Raw genomic sequence first — 13,551 nt, forward strand, 5'->3', positions numbered from 1 at the left:
GCGCCTGGATGCAATCCTGTGCAATGTGCTCTAGGTGACCCTGCTTGAGCAGGGGGGTTGGACTAGATGATCTCCAGAGGTCCCTTCCAACCTCAGCGATTCTGTGATTCTGTGATTTATATTGGGCAGTTACTGTCAGATTGTTTTATTTTGCTTTCTGAGAGCTCTGTTACTAGTTGATACGAGGAAGTCCTAGTTTCTGCTCATTTGTTTCTTCATTAGAACTACATTTTATTTGTATTTTTTTAACAGTGTAATCACAGCTTGTATTTTGCACCAACAGATAAATATGCTATCTTGGCAACAGATTTCCCAGCAATCATAGGTGGATTGATGTATCTTCATCCAAAGTTTTAATGAACCATGTAAAAAATATTCACTAGACATATAAATAAGGAAATAGAAAATGATTTTGAATATTTATTCTTTCCACATGCAAACTCTTTTTTGTATGTTTTGTTAATTCTGATATGATTTTTTCTGCTCTACATCTTTTTTTCTAATCTTTTCCTCTGACTTCCTGCCTGACTTTAATGCTACTAAATGATTTACTGAAGTTTACAAGTGATATTTCAGCTTCTGGAGAGGCTCTATGAGCTGAATGCGTCCCCAAATATGACACAATATTGTGTTAGCATTAATATGGATATTGATGCAAAATCAATGCAAATAGACTCCGCATCTAATCCCACACCCTTTCTCTCAAGTTCACTGGCAGCAACACTAAGTTACTTCTTTGATTTCAGTGCTGAATATGCGGTATTTTTAGAGGTTGACCTTTAGATCCTTGTTTTGGTAATCATTATGCCAATGCACATGAAACAGTTTTTAGAATTAAATTTGTTTCAGCGTTATTGTCAGACCTCGCTTAGACTCATTTGAGTTTTGGTTTTGGCTTTTGTTTAGCTTATGATTTCTCTCAGTAAAATACTGCACCAGCTTCTTGAACATACAAAAGGTTATTAACATCTTAAACTTTGGCATCTGTAAAATGCTATATAGTCCATTGTTAAAAGGGGGCAAGTGCTCGTGATATGCACAGCACAGTTTGGCTGAAGTGGTCACCATTTCATAGATACACCTTCTTTGGGTGGCTTTAGAAAAAATGTCTGGCTCCAGCATACTATTAGGCTGCAATTAGTGTAACTAACAACTAATATGAAAGAGCAGAACAGAGGTCACCATAGACTTCAAAGGTCTTAACAGGTTAAGGTTGGAGGGCAATCTGTCCCCTTGCTTAATCAGTTGCCATATCTTCTGAGTTTTGTTGAAATCTTCAATGACCTCTAACCTTGACGTGTTGCACCCTCATAATTTACTGGTCGCATGCCATGTTCTTTATTTCTGCCCATTTAGACAGAAATGGGTCTTTGTGAAGGGAGTCTTCGTTTTGTGTTTCCGTTATAAATGTGCACAGGTAAACAGCTTTTTAATGTAGAATAAAGATTTTTCTGCTTTAATATTCWTGTCCTGCTAGCTTTGGACTAAACAGAAAGAGTTGTTTTGCTATACTTTGGCATGTGATTTGTAGATAGCATTTAACATGTAGAATAGGATGAGGTTTAAAATCTAATTATTAAATCAATTGGATATTGTACAACTGTTTCCAAGTGATATTAAATATCATGCTTTTATGAGCTGCTCTCTTAGACCTAACTGCCCAAGGATAATTTTGTTATATTTTCAGTAAACATGAAAGCTCTTATTAAATAAAGATACAACTTAAGAACTTTTTTTTGTGGGGAGAGTACAGTATATATTCTTCTCACAGTACTTCAGTAGAGGAGAGAAATAGCCATCAAGGACACACTGTTCAAGCTGCATTTTTTTTTTCTCTCCTCTGACTTGTGAACTATTGCATCTCTTCTAGCTCTCATGACTTACATGGGTTGGATTCAGACAGCAAGAAGGTGAAATGCAGTATTTCTTTCCCAGGTATCAGAGAATCGGTTCTCCTTGATCACACCTGGCCCTAAGTGAGAGAGAGTTCAGATTCTTTCTCATTTTGCCCATTGTCACTTTACCTTTGGGGATAGTTGTGATTGCCTCCTCCAGGTGAAGGCTAGTGAACCCCTCTAAGGCCACAGGGAGAGATTCCCTATGGTTTTCTCCTTCCATCTTTTCCTTCCCCAGCATCCTGCACTGCAGTTTCTTGCTGTGCCTGAGCACAACAGTTCTGAGAAGGAAGATACAACAAGTCAGCGCAGCAAAGTGACACACAGCAAGCTATCTGTCTGGACCAAACTGAACTTAGGTTTAATTATCTTTTTAACTGATTAAAACACTATAAAAGGGAGTAAGAATGACTGAGAGGGAGTGAGAGCAGTCCAGTGTTAGATTTGAAGTTCACCGGCAAAAAAAATCATTTTTCATACAAGTATTTCACAAGCAATGACACTTGGATAGTATTTGGGAAATCTTTCTTTCAAGACTATCTTGCGATTAACTATGGGAGTACTACATCAAAGCTGCACTGACTTCAAAGAACCACTTACAGTTTCCAACTACTACTAAAACCTACTGCTTCACCCTGCCAGCAACTCATCTTAGCTGCCTCTTTTAGTTACACCCATCTACTTCCTGCCTTCTGATTTTGGGGGGTGGGGGGAGACTTGTAAATTAAATATAGCTGTTCACACTAAAGCAACGTAAAAATCCAGAAAAACAGAGCAAATGGAGACATTAAGACATCAAAGATTTAATACACACTCAGCAGTGATTTACGTATGCACAGTCTCATTTGGCCAATTTTAATGAAGCTATCTGTTTTGAGAAAGTTTTCTGACTGCGTTCTCCGCCTGCATAAAACCCCTGAATGAAGTGAGCAAGCTATTCAGACCATCCTTTAGGTCCAGATGTTAGCTATGAAGTACAGAAACCTGTACAGTAATCTTGACTGACAGACAAAGTTAACGTTGTTGGTAACTTGGCACAAGTAGACTTGTTTTGGGACTCCAGGATATTTTCACATGTATACGCCTCAAATACCACATATCGTGAAATTAATTCCAGGCTGTATTCTATAGTGACTATTCACAGCTTCTGATTTGCAAAGGTACGTGTTCATGTGCATCCATATGCTTCACCTGAAAACAATGTGTCAGTATTGGGCAATGCTCTTCATTTATTGCTGTAATATTACTGATTCTTTTGCATTATCAGGAGAGATCGTGGAAGCAAAGTTTGTGTATTTGATATTTGTGGGGTCCCTGAAACAACTCATTTGTAATAGTATAGGACTGTGCTACATTCTCTGAACCGAAAAGAAGGGCAGAATGTACTGAAATTGTAATTTATTGCAGTATTAATATTATTCAACACTTAAAATTGTTACATTGTTATTTTCTGATTGGGAGTTTTATGCCTAGGGTTTTTAAAATGGTACATTAATCTCTGAATAAAATTTGTCTTGCAAATGACATTAATAGAAAGTTAGGAACAAGTGTGAGTCTTTGAGTGTGTTTTATATAACAGTTTATATGTTCAGTACAGATCAATGACATGCTCTCTAGAGCTAAATGCCATTAATCCATTTACAGCTGCTCATTGCAATGAAGAGAAATTACCAGTGAAAGAGCTGATCATATGTTAAGGAGAATTTCTCTGCTTCCACGCATTGTTCTAGTTTTATATTTTGCAAATGTGTTCAGTGCCTTTGCAAGTGTTTAAAGTCAATCTTTTTTTTATTTACAAAGAAAGAGTTTGGCAGCAGTCAGCAGTTCTGAATCTTCTGGCAAGTGTCCAACGCGCTGGTTGTTTTGCCACACTTAGTTCCACATCGCTGAGTTTAGAAGGCAGATGTGGCACAGCTCTATACTGACCTGTTGGTCATGACCACTCCTACCTCATTCTGAGGGTTTTCATCCTAATCTACTTGCACAAATAATGTAGTTCTGCAGCAATAAATGAAGACTTAAAATACAGAAACATGATGACAGTTAACATATTGTTTCAGACAGATGATAGTTGCCACTAGGTGTAAATAAGTGAATTATAATGTAACACAGTCAGTTGAAAAAGAATATTGTCTTTTAAAGAATTGACATATGAAAAAAGAATACAGGAACTTACTGTTAAGTCTAAAATGCGCATGGCAAGAGTATGTTCTGTCTAAAGATTGTGCCTTTGCTTTCAATACATAAAGAGAGAGGGGGAAAGCTTCCTGACTGGCTCCTTATTCAGTCAAAATGCCAGATTATTTGGAATAATAGATATTATGGAGTCAGGTATGACTCCTTCTATGAATTTATATATTTCACTGTGTGATAGATTTTTTTTCTTAAAGAATACATTTCCCTGAAATAAACTATGCAGAGTAGAAACAGCATAGTCATTTGGAGTTCATTGAAAATATAGGAGGACATCATGTTTCTTGTCCTTATGTTAAACTTGGCATATTGATTTTTTTGCACAGCTTGCAGCATAGAAATGTGATCTACAGCTATGGCAAGGCAAGCTAACCACATGTGAATTTGTTAAGTACTGCTGGATTAGCAGGAATCATCAGACTGTGCAAATACAGAGACTTGACTTCTTCTGCAACTTTTTATTTATGACTTAATCAATTAAAATAACAAGCTTTGGTTTTTTTGGCTATAAAAAAATAATCACAAATCATCTGCAGAAGCTATTGTTTTATATGCTTGCTTGTTTTGACAAAGTCAACACTCTGTAATTCAGCCACAATACCTTTACAGGCAGAACTGGAATTGAAGTTAAGGATTAAATATGTGAAGATAAAGATTCAACAAATGTTGTTAGCTACTGTTTTTTAAATTAGTAAATACAATTCAGAAAGGCATAGTGTGTTTCTTAACTTGCAGGGTTTTATCTAAATTTGTCTTTACTTTCTTTGTATATTCTTTACCTGTTTAATCTTTTGTTCCCTTTATGTTCAAAGATACTAAGATTATGGAAGCTACTGATGCTGCAGTCTGCATTTAAATTTAGTTACAGTATAGCTGTGTGGAAAGAGTTCTTCTGATGTGAGGCTGGTTTGCTCTTCTCTCTGCGTTATTAAACCTCCTTAAATACATCCATTATACCATTCACCTTGTTTGGCTTCAAAGAATACAGCAACTGTGTAGAGAGGATAAACCATAACTCTGCTGAGTGGTTTACCTGTGGTTTCTTAGAAATGCTAATGCATTATCTGGCATGTTTGTAAAGTTATCTGCTTGCTGCTGGATTTGAGAAACCATTCTGCAGTTCTAGAAGCAAAATGATAAAATGTCCAGGGCAAAGAAAATGACTAAAGATACTTTGGGATTTGAAGTCATTGCCATTCACCCTTTAAAACCATTTCCACAAAAAAAAAATATTAATGCCGAAGGTAACTTCAGGAGAAAACAAAGTTGATGCTATTCCTAAAGAATCTCTTGAGTGCAGTCTCACTGAATCACTTATGAAAATGATCTGGACTAATGCCTGGCTTATCATTCAGAGTTTATTGGGAACTAATCTGTTCAAAATGTTTGGAATAAGCTAAAACCTGACTTGCTCATCTAATGAAAAAGGTCATAACAGAAAAGTGCCACTGGTTTGTGTTAGGTGACACTGTGCCCTGCTTGTCTAATTTGATTACACAGAGCCACTGAAGCCCCAGGCAAAGCTGATTTTAGCTATAATCAGCTTCTTAACCTTTTGAGAACTAACATAAACACTACCTACCAGCAGCTAATTATGTTGCTCTGTTACATACAACAAAGTGCAAAGGTAAAAGTGTAGAACTACAGTAACACATGTTATGACAAGATTACTCAAGGGAATTATAGCCGTCTGCATTTTATCTGTGCTCATTGATTTCTTTTTTAAAAATTAAAAATGGGTTATAAGCACTGAGCATCAGTTCATCGGTTTTAAGCAGCATTCCCCTGTCATACTGCTGTCTCGTCTTGGAATTCCACTTATACGGGAGAGGAGAGATTAATTTTAGCTTTACTGGTATAGTCTTGGTATTGTCATTTTGTAATCATTTCAGATTAACGTTTTCCTAATTGTTTATTTCTAATAAATCATATATGTTTGCTTCCTTGATGAAGAGTATCTTTCAGAATGATTTGTAAGCTCTTTTAGAATATATATCATGTCCATGACAGACACCTGTCTCTAGGTGGGATAAATGGGATACATTTTATTTTCATATTATGCATATACATATTATGTAAGAACTAAAAAGCTGAGCTCCAAAAATGTCTCTGCGAAACTCGTGTGTCTTAATTTCTTGTGTGTTTTGGTTCATACAATCCTTCGAGTTTGCCAGGAATTTTGTATTTCCATGAGCTTCAAAACTTTTAGGAGACTTCTAAGCCAATGAACTTTCAGTATATTTTAAATGTCCCTCACCTATGCTGATCCCTGATTTTTTTGTAAGGAAACCTTGATCTACTTGTCCTCTTACATATTTGGAGGTAGCAAATGCCGTCTTTCTGGATTTTCTACTTTGTAAGAAGTACATTTATCTTACTCTTCCTGTATCCCAGTACTTTCTGGTCATCAGTGCCTCTACTCACTATCATTCTCCTCCTATAATCTGTTCAGAGATGCGTCCATAGTGAATTAAAGATAGTTATGAACAGGAACATGAATGCAGGTGTTGCAGGGGCAGTCTCATGCTGCCTGTGTCCTTCACCAATTTCTCACAGGGTAGCTGTGGAGCTGGAACGCAAGGACCAATTTGCAATTCTCAATACCTTTAATGCCTTTTGCCCCCACACTTCACACCAAATTTCAGCATGGAGTGCTGTGACAGTCAGTAGATTAGTGTGGGTGGGGTTATGACAGGGAAATAGATGAGCCCTTCCTCAATTCAAATACTTATTTTGTGAACTAGATTAATTAAACAATGATAACTAAAGTTACCAAAGCAATAAGACTAAACAAAATACTATTTTACAAGAAAATAATAAATAATAACACAGCACACGCACACACCTCTCTCTCTCACACATGACCCAATAAGGTTACGGACTATCTAGAGCCCACGCTATACCAGGCGAGTGATGCTCCTGCACACCAATCCCAACAGGTGACCAGGAGGCACCCAGGCTGCCTCAGGTCACTGACACGAATAGGGTTGTGCTGGCCACAGACAAAATCAGGGTACAGCATGCAGCTTACTTTGTCCCGGRTCCAGTGACAAGGACAAGGTCGCCAGTGCTTTCTCTTTGACACAGTAGTTGGGCTTACTGGCAGCTGGTCCTGAGGGGTCTTTGGAGAGTCTTCCCCCCACCAGATTTGCTCTGCCACGCTGATGTTATGTCACTGATCTCCTGGTCTGAGTGCTGCATGGGTTGCTCAGTCACATATTGCTTTTGATGATATAATCCAATCATTATCGTTTCTTCTACTGTTGCTTGTTACTTACCCAGGTTACATTAGGGTGCTAATCTTCAGGCAGAGCTGTTTACCTCTTCATGTTACTTTTTGGTCACTGCAGTTACTAATCTGCAGGGATTTATTTGTTGAGACAAAATTGGGCAGGCTGCTACCTTTTGAGTGTCAGAGAGGTGACAGATTCACTTTCCTGACTCTAACAAAACTCCAGCATGCTGCTGTATGGAGCCTCAAGGTCTCAACAGGAAAGTGAAATAATTGGCCAATTTCTGAATATGTTAGGGGTTCATTTTTCATTATAGGCTTGATGTTTTTTCCAAGAAAAGGGGATGCAACTGAGAGGGTAACTGTGACCCTTTTGTGTGTCCTGCAAACCTTTTAGAATTTCAGCTTTTAACTGTACAGATAATCTTATGTTCTGGTGGCCCTTCAAAATCCACCAATTACCATGCATAACTGGATCTGACCATGCTACATTCTGAATATGCACTGTATTTCCTGCAGAAGGCTTGCAAAGGAGGTGCTGCTGGCAAAAGAATAACAGCATCTATTGATTGCAAATTATGTTTTCTAAGGTTTCACAGGGACTATGTTTTACTTACATAACTGTCATGTAACTCCTTCTCTGGTCTACTCTCTAACCATCACTGTCCCATTGTTTTGATTCATAGTCGAATGAAAAAACATATTTTAAATATTTGTTGTGTATGTCACCGTGACATTAGTTACATTTTCTGAATTGATAAAATTTTTTTTTAGCATAATGAGATATCATCATTCTAAAGTAACAGGATATTTTTCTGTGTCTTTCTTCCCACATTAAACAAAAAGTAGGATCAGATTCTCTGTTCTGGTCCAGAGTTGGGAGGAAAAGACTGCTGAAACAGGTCTGTAAAATCCTTCAGTCTACATTTAGGGCTAGATGTCCTCGTGCCTTCTTATGCCATCAATTCATTCCAATTACACAGAGGTTTTATACAAAGTTTCTTCCACATGAGTACCTGCTTTGCTTCACAGTTGTTATCTAGGGACTGTTTCTGTTGGGCTAGTTGTGTTGGGTAGTATAAGACAATGAATAGGAGTAAAGCAACAGAATTAGAACAGTGTCTTATTCCTTTAGAAGGAAACTTTAGAGACTACCACTCAATAGTTAACCTAGGTTCTGGAGCACATGGCACAGGCACCAGAGTTTGGCTATATCTTGATGAATTAGGTAACTTTCTAGGTTACCCACAAAGGAAATTAAAGACTCTTGTTCTGCTCCTGTATATACTCAGAAGCAAGGAAAGGTAGTGCTTCTGGTAGTGGTGCTGCTGCATCAGTAGTACTTGTGCCTTGACATAGGCAACATCTGCTCTTCAGTGCCTCTTTGAGGGGCAGCCTTTCTTCCTATCGACTGCCATAAAACATGAAAGTACTACTGCTCCTGAATGCTGAAAGATACTGCATGTGATGCAGTACTAGGATCACAGTGATAACAGATTTTGATCCAGATCTAGTAGAAGTGGGACCCTGAAGAGGAGGAGTGTGGCTTGTAATAGAGATGAATTTATTACAGGTTTCTCAGAATGGATCACAGGAGCTGGAGTCAGATAAGAGTTCCTTTTTTTCCCCGGAGAATAAATTGCTAGCCTTTTAGCAGCAGGTAAAGAATAAGTCAGCAATGACACATTGTACCAGAAAAGACAAACCTTTTAGTGAAACGTGTGAATAATCCTATTGCTTGCAAGACAGGCTATTGGTGAGGCTTCAGCTGGAATACTGCATATGGGGATGGGCAGTGTAGTCCATGAAGAAGGAGAAAGAATTGGAGAACTTCCAAAAGAAAGCAGCAAGAATTATGAGAGGTCTAGAGAACGTGATCTTCTGAAAAAGATTGAAAGAATTAAGAATGCTTAACCTGAAAAAAGAGGAGTGAAAGAAAGAACATGATGGAAGTCGTCAAGTATGTGAAAGACCTGCAAAAAAGAAATGAACAGTCTGTTCCATGTGTATGGTAAATAGTGCAAAAAGTGATAAAATTAAATTGCAGCACGGAAAATTTGGGTTAGACATTAGAAAAAACTTTCTGAGGGTAGGGCTGGAGGAATGCTGAAGTATGATGCCCGTGGGGTCTCCATCACTAGTAGTGGTTAAGGACAGGTTAGACAAACATTTGCCAGAAATGACTTGGGTGCAGCTGATCTTGCCTGGGGCAGGGTGTGGAATGTATGACCTTGAGACATCTCTTTAGACCTGCATTTCTATGACCGTGTGAATAGCCAGGAAAAAATGAAAGCTGAAGGACCTCAAATTCAAAAGGCACAAAGATTTTTAGGTTCGTAGTTTTTAAGCTGTTTTCATAATTTTGGAAACATGCTTCATGTTTTTTTAAAGATGTAGCAAAGAGTCTGCAATACAATCAGGCAAAGCTGCTTAAGTAATGTAAAATTGATTTTTTTATTATTATTATTTGCAAAAATAATACATGGATAGAAGTTGTGAGCTTTGTTTTCTGACATATGTATTTTGGGTAATACTATTTATTGGTTTCAGCAGGATACAGAGAACTGACCGTTATTGATAAGTGTTCTCCCAGTTTGATGTATAATAGCAAAAATAGGTCTGTTAGGAAGTGTTAACCAGAAAGGCTCTACCCGTTGTCATTGTTTTTGATGTCTACAATGTCCGCATCAGGGAGTAGAACAAATATCATATTGCTTAGGTGGCCAGTCACATACTGCAAATAACAAATAAGTCTTAGTAAAATGTTTATGAGCAATCCATTTACCAATTCATTAAATACGTACATACAGCAAACAGATTGAAATCTGGAGTGCATTGTGGATTTGCTAACCAGAAAAAGTATACATTTGTAGCTAATGTTATTTATAATAACTGATTGAAACTTTTCTACAGCATGGTAAAACACACAAGAATAAATTAACAGTGAAGTTTGTCTTTTATTCTTGTTCATTCCAGTACATCTTCAGGCAAGTGATTTACAATAAGTGAAATTAAAAAAGTAAATACTGCTGGCCAATTTGCTTCTGATGTCACGGCTTCAAAATAATTCTTTGCTGAGGACACTAGTACCTTTAACAGCAATTGTGTGGGCTCTTGCCAGCTTCATTTGCACTCTGTTTCCAGGAAAGAAAGGAACCAAGCACTCTTGCATTTGCTACTTTCTCTGGAGAGTGAAAAAATGGATTGGAATAATGATCTGTTTGAAAAAAAAAAATTGTACAGACCAGATCAAAACAATACCCCAGAAACCTTTTTTTTTTTTTCCCTTCCTTGAAGTCAGATCCCCAAACTCCTGGGAGTTTGGACAGTGGGGATGCTTTAGTAAATTTGCGGTGATAAAACTGCCAGATTGAGGGTTTCTTAAGTGCTACTGTCCAAAATCACCAGCCATGCTTGAAACTAGTAATTCTTGACAGAACATACACTCTCAGTATGTGACTTTTAGCTGCAAGGGGCAGAGCATATGCTTTAGAGCCAGAATTTTTTTTTTTATTGTATTTTTGTCGTAACCTCTTTTATTATAGTTTTAAGTGCTTTTCCTATTTCAGTGTTCAAGGCTTGCCATGAAAGCCCCACGTAAATAATTGCAAAAATTTTCTGAAAGTCTGTAGGTTATTCAAGAACTTCTGAATATGTAATTGATACTCTGCATTACAGACTGACAAAATACTCAGTAAACATAGTGACATTTTAATTCACTCTGTTTGGGGGGCTTTCATTTTTCACTTTCTTTTTTTTTAAGATTAAATGAGAGGAGGCATTTTGGCTCCAAAGGGATTGTGTAAGATTGCTTTGTTAATCCAGAAAATACATCCTGTTGATCAGTCCCATGTGATTTAATGAATCAAGTGAATCACCTGAAAGTTCTGAGCACCCAGAATTTCCCTCACTTCTCAGATACCCCTGGGACATGAGGATACTGAGCACTTTTTAAGAGGTTCCCAGCACCTTGTAGGGTTTGAACATTTATTCTCTGATTCAGCTAAGAGACTCACCCAGGCAGCCCTCTCTACTGCTTTGCTGAAGCCTTACTGAAATTGTGCAGCCCCAGAGGTCTTCAGCATATATCTCTCTGCTTTTTTTGGGGTATCCTGAGTAATTTGACTTGGTAGCAGAGCACGTCCTTTGCGGTCAGCAACTTGAGCAAGAACAGTAACTCTTTTGGTTTCTTTGAGTTTTGTTCTTCCCCAAGGGCAGACCTCAGACTCTTAAAAAGGAGACAGTTAAAGGCATTTTAATGATCCTAAAGTAGTAAAGCAAACTGATTTAAAGGGTTTAAACCCCTGTTTGGAAGGTTGATTGCATGCAGGCTGTCCAGCTGCAGGGGTCGTGTGTACAAATTCTGTTCTGCTATGGAACTACAGAATATTTTAGAGTAAGTCACAGACCTTTTAATTACTCCTATTTAGATGCCTTTTCACATTAAGTTCAGTAGAAGTTATATACCTGTCTATGCATAGATATGAAGACAGAATTGAAGTCCTATGGCCAATGCCTACCACTTTTGTAGCAACCTGCTACAAAGTACCCTGCCAGGAAGACCCTGTCAAGAGGCTCAAAGCCGGGGAACTGCACCACAATATCGTGTTTGATCTTATATTTGATGACCTTAGAAGGGAGGAGCAAAGGAGTTGTTTCTGTATCACTCACACCTTAAGCTGCTCTGGAGATGTGATCCTCAATCTCTTTCTCTCTTATTTCTGTGTGTGTATTTATGCCCATTAGTATGTATATGGAAACTGTAGAGATGAATCCCTTCTCTCACAATGTTGTGAAAGTAGACATGTTATAAAGAAATTTACTGAACTCAAGAGTGGGGAGAAGGTTAAAATCCTTTTGGCACAGCCAAATGGAATAATCAACATTAAAGGAGCTGAAGGAAAGAAGAATCAGTCAGCCAAAGTTGTGGCTAAGTTATCGGAGGTGGACATTGGCATGGCTTGAAAGATCTGCTTCTCAAATCTGTATTGGCAAACTCCAAATACATTACTTTTATTGTATGTTATACAATTGAAATGGTAAATACAATTGAAAGATCATGGGTGATAGTATTAGATAGTGATAGCAGTATCTGTTGTTTGCATAGAGATGGTATGGTTATCTCAGGACATCAACAAGTTGTCACACCAGCTGTGAAGAAATGCTTTCCATATTGTACAGAATTGCAAATACCGGATACTAACAACTATTTCCCTATCACTTATGGTTTTATCATGAGTTGGTGGTGTTTTGTATTTTATTTGCAGATGCTATAATCAAATGATCAAAGCTTTTCTTTCTTGCACTTTTTAATATAAATTCCTTGCCCATATAACTGTGTGGAAAAAAATTGAAAATTTTTCAGCTAGGTTGGTAAGGCTCAAAAACAAAAAGATGTATGAGAAAAAAACTCAGTTTATTTGTTTGGTTTATTGTTTGGTTTCATGATTTTTAAATCATTCTCTTTGTTGCTTTGTGAATTTTCAAGACTTTGCGTAGGCAGAGATGTATTCAACGTGGCTGGAAACAGGGAATCGAGTTCAGATTACTCAGTCATGGCATACTGCACAAGATCAAGTGCGTGTGTAGAATCTTCTCTTCACTCAGATCTGCCATTAATGTCCTGAACTTAGCTGGGCAATGAGAAGAAGGATAGCACTGTACATGTTCACATTCTAAAATGAGAGCAATCTGTTTCACTTACTGGATAATAGAGTGTTTCATGCAAATAGTAATCACTAGCAATTGCATTATGCAGTTAGATATTGAAGACAAATCTTACAAAAATCATTCTAAATTTGTCTCTTTGTTGTGATAGACAAGATGAATATGCAAATACTTGAATAGTGTGAATATTTTGTACTCTGTCCCAGGCAATATTTGGAATAAAGAAACTGTGTCAGGGACTGAGAGAGTAGATAGTGAGATGCAGAGCTTTTCACTTCTGTCATCAATGGTCAGCTAACAGCAAAGCCAGGGTTATTTCTGTCTGATAAGCCTTGGTGTCTTGTATGAAATTAATCTGCTTAAATAGGCTAATTTCATAACTCATGGTCTCAGCCATGAACAAATATGGCGATAGGCCTGTGACTCTCAAGCTCTGATGACTCTAGATTGTAATTGCCCAAGCTGTCTGCCCAGTCCCTTTGAGATCTACCTCCTCTTTACCCAAAAAAGGTATGGACTGTCCGGTGAGCTGTTTCAGCTGACAACCTTAAGCCGCAAAGAAAG

General features: G+C 37.7%; 1 protein-coding gene across 8 annotated transcripts in view; it reads left to right on the top strand.

Annotated features, from left to right (window-relative positions):
* The window catches only part of FAM172A (family with sequence similarity 172 member A), a 302,076-nt gene that overhangs the window by 211,149 nt on the left and 77,376 nt on the right, over positions 1–13,551 (top strand). Inside the window, exon 11 of one of the 8 annotated variants that reach the window (XM_026072628.1) lies at positions 4,415–4,459. The exons of the other annotated variants lie outside the window; for them this stretch is intronic. Within the exon in view, the coding sequence (XP_025928413.1) occupies positions 4,415–4,434 (20 nt within the window). The 3' untranslated portion in view covers positions 4,435–4,459. Of the gene's footprint in view, positions 1–4,414; positions 4,460–13,551 lie in introns of those variants that run through there. 8 annotated transcript variants of the gene reach the window in all.

Source organism: Apteryx rowi, unplaced genomic scaffold, assembly GCF_003343035.1.
Source record: "Apteryx rowi isolate R43461 unplaced genomic scaffold, aptRow1 scaffold_345, whole genome shotgun sequence".
Taxonomy (NCBI): domain Eukaryota; kingdom Metazoa; phylum Chordata; class Aves; order Apterygiformes; family Apterygidae; genus Apteryx; species Apteryx rowi.